The 11053-nt window shown below is 42.5% G+C and overlaps 1 protein-coding gene across 1 annotated transcript; it reads right to left on the reverse strand.

Annotated features, from left to right (window-relative positions):
- Positions 1-7734: 7734 nt before the first annotated feature.
- On the reverse strand, positions 7735-8451 carry LOC116995975 (tetraspanin-7-like). The gene has a single exon (XM_033059117.1). It carries the CDS (start codon positions 8449-8451, stop codon positions 7735-7737), a length of 717 nt encoding a protein of 238 aa, XP_032915008.1.
- Positions 8452-11053: the final 2602 nt, after the last annotated feature.

An 11053-nucleotide genomic window follows, 5' to 3' on the forward strand; every position in this document is an offset into this window, starting at 1 on the left:
AGCATTCGCCTTCCTTGCAAGTAAAAAAAGACATATTACAGAGCACTGGCTACCCATGGCAATATCCTACACCCTGTTTGCTCACGTAATGATTGTTCTTTTCCCCTCAGTTCTGACTCAGAAGAGTGACTTTCACATATGTCAGTTTCTAAAAGTGACCCCTGTGTGATTAAACTCAAGAATGTAGTATCTGCAAACGTAGACAACTCTGATACCCAGAGAACTGCATCCTGGGCATATTAAATCATGCCACAAGAAATGTGAAGACAGCGATTTGATGACCCCCCAAGCCTTTTTGTCTCCAGGCTGAACAAACCCAGCTCCCACAGCCTCTCCTCGTATATCATGTTGCCCAGCTTCCCAACAGGCTTAGTGGCCCTAGGCCAGATAAGTCACAATTTATCAACTGTATCTTGTCCAAAACTGGACACATTGCTCCCAACAAAATCTCATGAGTGCCAGAGACAAAGAATTAATATTTTCTTTGATCCTGCTGGCTACAGTGCTGTTAATACAGCCCAGAATGTGGTTGGCTACCTTTGTCTCAGGAGCACTCTGCTGATCCTTTTTCAACTCAGCCTCCACAGCTGCCAGGTCTTTTTCTACAAACCTGAGAATGGAATAAACTTTCAGAGCCTTCAAAAGTAATCCCAAGGACAACAATTTAATGTTTACTTCTTATCTCTAGAATCTCCATTTGATGAATTGGTACCCTCAGGTAACACTCCCATTTCACGTTAGCTCCTTACCCCTGAGCATATGCTCACCCATGTGAGCAAACAGCCCCTGCAGCACAGCACCAGCACAGCACAGGTGACATTGCACTGATCCATTCCGCAGGAAACTATATGGACTAGAGCAACACAGCGCCAAAAGATGACCACACTACTTCCAAATCCCTGCATAAATCAGCATGGATTTGGGAGCTGTGATGAGATAGACTGTGAGGTCTGTCTGCTCCATTGCTATCCAGCAGATGGGACAGTCTTCTTTAGGATCATCAAGTCCAACCATTAACCCAGCACTACCAAGTCTACCATTAAACCATGTCCCTAAGTGCCATATCTGCGCGTCTATTAAATGGCTCCAGGGATGGTGACTCAACCACTTCTCTGATGCTTCCAATGTTCCAATGCTTCACTAGTCTTTTGGTGTATAATTTTATCCTAATATCCAATCCAAAACTCCTCTGCTGCAACTTTGAGACCATTTCCCTCATCCTCTTGCTGTTACATGGGAGAAGAGGGTGTCAAATACCTTTTAAATCTCATTTGAAGCAGAATAGCATACCTTGAAAACATGTAAATAAATAGGAATCATATAAAAGTCAAGGGAAAAGAACAAAAAAAAAAGAAGTTCCCAAAAATGTACCAACTAAGGCCCTGACCATTGTACTACAATGTCATAATTAAAAGCTGGAGAGGAAGCAGCAGCAGGGGAATTATATTAATGAAGCTTAGATGGTACAACTGAGCAAACACTGTAAAACAAATGGCTTAAAGGGAAGCAATTTTTTTATTATAGTCTCTGTGGACAAGCTGATTAATCTTTGTTTTCTATTATAAATCAGAAGCAAACAAGACATTGAACAGTTCAAGCTCACAGAAAAACAGTGATATTTTATTTTTTAGGGGTGAAATATGTAGGAAGCACAAGACAGAAGGGACAGAACGGTTCTTCAACATCACTGCTAAGCCCCCTGCAAAAGGAGAAGAGCATGACGAGTGTCTTAAGGCAAAAATTGCGTAAAAAATAAATGTGAATGTCATAAACACACAGGGAACATCATATAGAATGGAAATAAAGGATGACATCCCTGACACACTGGAAGCATGACATATACAACACATGCTAGAAAGTTGGCTTTGAAACAACGCTCACATCTTCATTTCTGCTTGTCAGTTGTGTTAACTAGGTGTATGTCTCAATGCCCTTTACCAGGAGACTTAAAATCTCTATCTATATTCTGCTTTTAAGCCATGATGCCTGCTTTCTGGTTCCTTCATTTTTTCTCCACTCTGATAATACATCTATTTTCTGATGAATTTGCTCAATGGTACCTTCTAAACTTTATTAATTAAATTATTAATGTAATCACTAGAGCTGATCAAAACCCACTTATTTCCATGTATAATAATAACTAGCTTATCTTTTGCCTAAGTTTCCCCAGAATATTAGCATTTTAACAAAACAACAGCAACAACAATACCATAAAGTCAACAAAGATTATATATGCAAGAGGAGTGGGGAGGTAGTGTTGCTTTGCTAAGAAAAAAAAATATCAAATAGAAAAATAGCTATCTGAAATTATTCTTTAATTAAAATTTTCTGCCAAATTTTTCATAAAATTATAAACTACTAGCGCTAGAAAGTGCTGTAACTAAAACAAACAGATCAAGAGGCTTCTTTTCAAAAACCTCAAGGAGCTCAGACTTCAAAGGACTTCCTGACCTTGGAGTGGGAAGCTAGAAAATAAAGGAATTTGTTCAAGGGAGCCCATAAGATAGCAGAAAACTAATAACTGAGATGAGCATTACAACTAATAACACTCCAGTGGAGTTAAGAGAGGTAGGTGGAAGGGCAAAATCAGTCAGAAAGTGTGAACATGCCACACTGGTGGGAAATTTTGCAATATTAATGAGTTTCCAATACTGCTTATACCTTAGTCATCCTGATGTTTTTTTTACCAGTTTCAGTGAACAACCTCTTCCAAATTATGAGATAGGTATACTTAGCTGTTGGATATGTGCCTTACTTACATGATTACTTTGGCTGAACTCTGTGCTGAAACTCAAGGTGCTACTGCACCTGACAGCCTCCACCTCTATCTCCTCTGAGAGTTTCTAGGCAAGAATGGCAGTACCTGGGATTACTGGGACACCAGTACTCTATGTCAAGTAACAAGGCATAATACCCCTGGCACAACTACTGAGAAGAGTATCTTGTCCTACAGGTGGCTTTTGGCACACTACACAGTGCTGTCTGCCAAGCCAAGGAACCAAACTGCACAGAAACATCCCAGGAAGATGCCCTCAGAGCAGCAGTAAAACAGTAGAACTACTGTTACTGATACTGACAATTTAACCAAGATATTATCGATCCCAACCCTTCACTCAGTTCTAGAAGTGACCAGAGGTACTCTAAGCACCCCATCTTTGTGACCTGGAAGAAGTGAAGCTATCCGAATTTATTAACACTAAGCATGAAAGATTGCTTTTTTTAAGTTTTGAGACCACACCACTGCTCCAGTGCTGATACTTTAAGATGATGCATCTCATGAAGACAAACTGTAGAACCAGTATTTTGAGAAAACTGGAAACATGAATCACCAAGCAGTATTTGGTCTATCTGTTGTAGTGTTAGGGTGGAATATGATGGTCTCTCAAGAACCGTCAGTCCCAAGGAGTTGTCTGTCTGTCTAGGAACATTGCACCTACCTTTATTTTCTTGCAGCCTAAGACTCAAGGTACTGTTCAAAACCAACAAATACAAATGTTACATTCATAATGTATCAGTCTGAGTAACCTAATATGACAAAGCAGGGGTAACATCTACAGAATGGGAGTAGTCTAAGATTGAAGCTTCAAACACTACTTAAAACTCAGCCAACCATAGAGTGACTCTAGACAGAAGGAGAATGAGTGTACAGGAGAAGCAAAGCTGCACAGAAACCACTTCAGGCAGATTAGAGAGATCTTTATAGAATTAGATCATTTGAAATAATGTTTAATTTGATAATTTTAATTCTGGTGCCCAGACAAGATGCTCTAATAAATTCTATTTTGTAGACTTAAAATCGTTAACAAAATATTTCCTCCTTTCAACAGAGTTAATTAACAAGTGTGTGTAAATTGCAAATCAAAGCTAATGTGAAGGACAGAATAGGTTCCTTAGTTTACTTAGTTTTTTTCTGTCTCATCCACAAGCAAATCCATATATATGACCAATATGCTTCTGAAAAAAGCGTATGTGTGATGGTGTTTTCTTTGATAGCATGGGACAGTATATCCTTTGATACTTGCATTTTACTGGCTCAGAAAGTAGATGGGGATAGTGGAGGGCACATCAAAGCAGGATTAAATTGTGACATTTTACTCAATTTCTCAGCAAACTAAAATGGCATATTGAACAGAGGGAAATTTGCGGTTTTGTATCACATAGATTTGAGTAGAAATATTTTCACTGTTTTGAAGCACAGTGGATGCACAACCAATAAAATATTCATTACTGCTGTCAAAAGACTTACCCTACAAAGAGAGTCAGCCTCTGCAACAGAAGAAAACAGACAAGAACCACAGGAAATCCTACCACTAGGTTGTTTTGCACTCTAGTTTGCTTTAAATGTCTTTCCATAGTATCCTCCTGAAAAGCTTAAAATTCAAGGAGACAGTGTGATTTCCATTATCTTTTCAAGTCGCACAAAGTAAAGACTGGCATTTAAAAATAAACTGCACACACTGGAAAGCAAATTGTTTAAGTTTTCTTAAAACTTAAGGATAACCATCTCTTATTTTAAAATTCACCTGTTCTTATTTAAAAATTCATCTTTTATAAAGGCCATTTTTAATTCTGGTTTTCTGTAACACAGTTTAGCTACAACAAATAATTCATATTGGACAAAATATCAAAACACTTTTGAAGTTTGAAAGATTTATATTCTTGGCATTCTAGATCAACATTATAAAATAGTCCTTGTTTCATAACAAGGGTCTAATCTTAGCACCCTGTTAATCCTAAATCTCACTTTGTCCAAACAACAGAGCTGTTGTTTCTACAACCACAACACAGCTTGTCCCTTGATTTGAATAACCAGAAATGTTAAAATTTATATTAGCCTTTTGTAAAAAATTGTATGATCTTTTATTCAAATATATAATTTTGATGAGTGACTTTAAAGTTGAAGTGGATGACAGAAAACAAACACATATTCCAGCAAGGGATAGATGGTGCTGTCCAGAGCAACATTTTCCAGTTACAGCCATTCTGACCATCCAGAACAAAATGAACCTTGAGTCCAGATAAATTTTAAAACTTAAAATAAGATTTTGTCACTGAGCACAAAGAATTCAAGACAACTGAAACAGCTAATGGGAATCTCTTGACCTGGAAATTAATTAGAGAAGAATGAAATTTCTTTCTTACAAAAGTTAATGTTGTTAATTCTAGGAACTGGCAATAAACATTCAACTAACACTCACAGCCAGTTGATTAAATCTTTGGTGATATAAGTACATTTAGCATTCACATGGTCATTGCCAAGGTTTATCCTATTTTAGTGAGGCTAAAAGTACAGAGTGATGGTTTACATTTTTAATTATTCATTACATTCAGCTGCTGTCTTCAGATTCAGACCTGACCACCACAGAGACATTCACTGGTATGTTTCAAATTTGCTCTTGCTCCTCTTTTGATATTCTTAGCAATTTAAAACCAGAACAAATTCACTGAAGTGTGTATTTACTATGCTTGAATGTGTTTTAACAGAGGACCTCATTCTGACCAACTGCTATGTGTCACAAAGCAACAAGGGTCAAAATCAGAAAAAATTTTAGTGATCAGTGGAGTAAAAATAGAGCAATGTCATATTCTTGTAAATTTTCAGAGCCTATTAACTCAAATATAAAGAAGATCTTTTCATAAACCCATTGCAATTGGACATCCCTTTCCCACACTCTCCACAATGCCTGTTTTATTGCATCTATAAGGGATCTTTTGAATAATAATTTAAAAAACCCACAAAATGCTTCTGTCTCTTCATTTCACTTGCATTTTGCTGCACCTTGTGCAGACATACAGCAACGCAAATACTGAGTTGACGCAGTGACATGTTTTGCTCTTAGCAACTGCTAAACTTTATTTCTCAAGTACCATTTACCATACAAACTATACATTTTGCCCATTATTAAAACTGTATAACATAATCTTGACTTCCAGAAAATAACAGGAGTTCCACTATTGCATAACTTAAAAAAATACAGGGACGTTTACAAGCAAATTAAAAAATATATTTTGTAAAATAATAAACATCAGTCCTCAAAAATAAAGCACTGTTTTCCCTATAAAGAGAGATTCCTAACACATTTCCAGAGTTCACCTATGCAGATGAATACCCAAATGACTGAGAAGACTGTTCACACTACACTGTTAACCTGGAACATGATTATCATAGCTAAATAGCCATCTAATACATGAAAAAAGACTTTCCCCCAAGGTTGCTCCACTCCTCCCATGAAGCTATCATCTTCTTTACTCATCTGACCATTCTCCACAGTTTTGCATGTCATGTTCCTAAAAGATGCCATGTCCTGGAGTTCCTTTGTGGTTCTTTGAGTCTTTTCTGAAATCATTCCTCCCCTGTTTGCTGGTTAAGGTGGGCATGTCTTTGTGCTGCGAGGTAGAGAAATACATAAAAGTAGAGTTTGCAGGTTTTAAGGAAGTGGAAAGGAGACAGAGTAAAACTCTGAAAGTTCAGGACCCTCTGAAGTGCATGGCTTGCTTTTCCTCAAACTCCAAATGCAAGCCCAGACCTGTTGCGGGGGGAAAAAAACAACGAACAACCAAACAAAAATAAACAAAAAACACCAAAAAAAGTAACCTTGTAGATCTATATTGCTGTCTGACCCAAATACACCCAGGGCTACCCAGCAAGCCTTGAGGATTCTTCATTTACTCTCAGGTCGTATACAGATCTGGCTTCAAAAATGCAGGTGGTGGCACACTTCAGAGGCAGATCCTTTGAGAGAGGAAAAATGTCTGAGGGCTGTTTTTTAGAAAACCTTCTATAAAACAGTCAGCCTGTTCCACGTGTTTTTCACACTATGTTAACAGCAAAAGTCCAAAGCAAACTTCTGAAGGGCAATGAACCCTTCCCTCCCCTTGCCACCCCTCATCAGATCTGATTGTACAGCTTCTGCTATCTTCTTGAATGACAGAAACCCATGTTTTAGGTCTTTTCAGCCCTGCAAATATATCTATATAACCAGCGACACACTGGTTAAGAGGACAGGCATATCCTGAAGGAGGGAGTAACACTTAGAGCTGCAGCTCCACCTTTAGATGGAAATCGGCATTAGAAACACCAGCAGCCGGGAAAAGCACCCGTAGCAGCTGGACAGCTTGAACACAGTCACAGCGAAGGTAGGATATCTTTGCGGCAAGGGCATGCACGATGCTGGACGGTCCCTCAAGCAGCTCCCAGTGTCAGCTGCTGGCATGGCTGGCTGGGTGCCCCTGCACCAGGCCTGCCCTTCATGCACTCCAGCAGTTTTCCAGTAACATCATTTTCCAGTCTCATAAGAACACCCACATGGTGTAAAGCCAAGAGACACTTCACTTGCTGTCCTAGACCCTCTCCTCTTTCCTGGTCCACTTTTCAGTGCCTTGGTGTTTACATCACCCAGAAAACCGGCCAGCCTTGCCTCAGATGTCCCGCTACCTCAGAGAGTGATGTCTGTCCATGCTGCCACTACTCCCTGCAGAACTGGACCAGAGGCTCCAGTGGGGAGCTGCTGCCCTGCAGGACACATGGCCAGGCCAAGGAGGCACCTTCCCAACCCCTTCCCTTCGGAGGGGCTTGAGATGCTGATAGCACACCCAACACAGGCTCCAGAGGAATGGAGCCTGGAGGATGATGCTCAAATGGAAATGAATATGAAGGAAAGATTTTCCGAGTGGGACATAGTTACGCGGGAAAGAAGGGAGCTGGAGGGGACAAGGGGCAGGCCAGCGGGGATCTCAGCGAGGGGTGGTGATGCCCAGCAGGTGTGCAGGGACGCGGGCAGCCAGCAGGCAGGCCAGCACAATACCGACGAGCTGCAGCAGCGCCAGCCCCAGGGCAGCGGTGGCAACATAAAACATGTTGGTGCCGACGAAGGCGGACACCCTGCCGAAGCAGCCGTCGGGGTGCAGGCTGCGCGCGTCGGGCGGGCTGCGCCGGCAGCCGCGGCGGGCCCGGCAGCAGCTGAGGGGCACCGAGCCGTTCTGCTCCCGCCCCCAGGGCGAGGCGAGCCAGTCGCGGTAGCTCTCCACACCGCAGCAGGACAAGGCGCGCTGCAGCGCGTCCAGGGCGTCCGCCACCCCGTCGTCCTCCCCGTACGCCAGCAGCGCCTGGCGCAGCCCCTCCTGGAAGCCCTGCGCCAAGGTCTGGCGGTACAGGAGCGCCGAGAGCCCGGCCGCCAGCCCGGCCGCCAGCACGACGGCCAGGAAGGCGCTGTAGGCGCGCAGGAGTCCCCGGTGCTCCGTAGCGGCGCCGAAGCATCCCAGGAAGCCCCAGATGATGACAGCGACGCCGGTGGCCAAGAGGATGGCGGGGGCGCTGGGGCAGTCGCTGGCCGAGAGCGCCAAGTAAGTGCCCAGAGACATCTTGGCCCAGAGGCCGATGATGAGCATGGTCAGCCCCGCTGCCCAGAAGACGAAGCTGAAGGCCATGAGGGACAGCTTGAGCAGGGCCATGGCGCCCTCGGCCCTGGTGTCGTAGGGAGGGCGGTGGCGGTCACGGCGAGGGCCGGGCGGAGCACGGGCGCCTCGGCGGTGTTCGAGGTGCGGGCGGGCCCCGCCGGTTCCCCGAACAGCCACCGGTGCAGGCCCAGCACTGCGCCCCACGGCACCAGGAGCCAGTCCCGCCGCTCCTCTGCCCCGGCCCCTTTTTGAGGGCTCGGCCCGGGGCGGAGCTGGCGGGGGACGAGCTGCCCGCAGCGGGCAGAGCCCGGGCCGCGGCTCCGGGCCCCGCACTCGTCCCCCTGGGCGAAGTAAACGGGGGTGACTGGCAGCTGCCTCTGCGGACCCTCAGCGGCAGCCCCTTACATTCTCTAAGAGGAAAACTCGAGATTAAACATTAATGGCATGTGAGGCAGCCCAGGTTTACCCTGGGCAGGAGACTAAACTTTTATAAGCATTAGGATTAATACTTGAGCAATACACTGATAACCCACAGGAAACATAATGAGAGGTTTTGCTTTTATTACTTGTATTTCTTTTCATCAAGCTGTGCTATTAGGACCCTTCGTAGAAATAAGTGTCTGTACCTGAATATAAACTAACTACACATTCAGTCAGTCACTCAGTTTAGATTTTGCCGGCTGGAAACTATTTTCAGTTTGGCCTGATCCCATTAAATATTCATTTGATTTAGTCCATGATAACACTGAGCCGCTGAGAAGACATTAAACCACAGAGAGGTACTGTTATATAACTATTGGCCCGGAATCTCCACAAAGAGATTCCATCATCATTGTAATCTCACTGCAAAAGAGCAAAAGATAAGCTACTCCTACAAGTCAGGTTAAAAAAAATTAGCAATAAACTGTAATTGAGACAGTGTCTCAGTCAGAGGTGGAATTAGCATCTCCAGGGGTTTAGTTTGTATGTGCAACAGTCACACTAAAACAACAGATTGGAGTACCCTGTGGTTCACATCTTTATCAAACCCTATTGGGACTGAATTCTGAGTTTTAATTGTGTTTCAGTGGTAACATTCTCTTGATTTCTTTCTGTCACAGATTAAGGGAGGGAAAGGAGGGTCTTTATGTGTCACATTTTAATGCACAGGTTTAATGTGTGCAACCAGAAACTCACAGTTGTCAAACCATTTATAGACCATAATCATAATTGAAACATCACTTGTTCATTGTTGGAGGCCTTGACAATTTCATTAGCAGAAGGATGCTATTATTCCTGCATTTTGCAGATTTTCTTCTTTTGCCAGTTTACAAGTTTAAGTTCTTTATCATTTTCTTGAGAAATCGCATCTGAGTTAGTTTGATCTGATTCTCAGATCTTCTGAAGATTCCCAGATCTTTATGTCAAGATGTTTTCAAAATGATGATGTCCGTGCTCTAGAAGTACTCTTCATACATTGCATTATATTATTCATTTTAGCACTGTATTACTCATTTTAGCACTAAATCGTATGACTAATATCCACAGGGAAGAACAAAAGCTCCCAGCAAAGACAAACTAGAGGTCTGCAGGTGTGGAACTTCACAATCAAAAGCTGAAAGATGATTTTCACGGTTTCACACCTAAATGGACAGTCACATTCCTGAAGCTATGTTTCTTCCAAAGCAGTGAGTCTCTGCTGGCCAGGCATCTGACAGCCATGCAGGGAAAAGTCCTTGCCGTCCTTAGAAAGCGTTGACCATTGGAATCTTCCAATCATTTGCTTTCTCTCTTAGGATTTTGCACCTTTTCATAGCATCGTTTTTTCCTTTTGATTCCTTGAACTGCTAACTAGCTACATCTAAAAACTACCAGCTGCTGTTTTGCCTTCCTTATTTCACATGTCTCTGTCTACTTGCTCACAAGGGAGCAATTTTTTTCTGAAGTTTCTCAGAGCTATTAGAACTAGGTCTTGGATCACAAACAGCTGAAAACCACAGAAGGGCTAGACTAGCTATGTTAGGCAGTGCTAATGAGGGGCTAGAGATCCTCATTTCACAGGTCAAACCTGTGAATGCTCTTTCTGAACACTGACTCAGGTTCAAAAGGCTTCAACAGCAACAAAGAACACCAGTCAGCAGGATTTTCTGTTACCCTTGCTCTTCCTTGCAGTGAAAGCAGACAGGCAAAATAACTTTAGAACAGACTTGTACAAGTACCTTGGGAAGCATTATGCCTGGTAGGAGTAATCAAAATATAGGACACATGGGCAGATCTGTTGTCATCCAGGTTGCTCGAATATATGCCAGAAATAAAGAATGGTGCTAAAGGTACAGAAGTCCAGATCTTCAAAAATACATTTTATGATCTGTCAATAATCGTGAAGCATTTGACACAAAATAATGGGTTTCCCAAAAGAAGTATTGGTTTCATTGACAGTTATGTCATGAACTTCCTCCAAAAATCATGTTAAGCATTCAGTGTTGAAAGGCGCCAAATGATAACAACATCTGTGCTTTTTTTAACCAGAGTGAAATGAGTATACAGGACCAAATTCTGTCCATTCTTGTAATCCATGCTCCTGGAACTGTTTGGGCAAGTAAAGAAGGTAGGATTGGACTCCTTGAGTGTCATAAATTATGAAACAGCTTCAGCTTGTCTGGAAAGTAAACTTACT

This window comes from Catharus ustulatus, chromosome 4 (assembly GCF_009819885.2).
Source record: "Catharus ustulatus isolate bCatUst1 chromosome 4, bCatUst1.pri.v2, whole genome shotgun sequence".
Classification (NCBI taxonomy): Eukaryota; Metazoa; Chordata; class Aves; order Passeriformes; family Turdidae; genus Catharus; species Catharus ustulatus.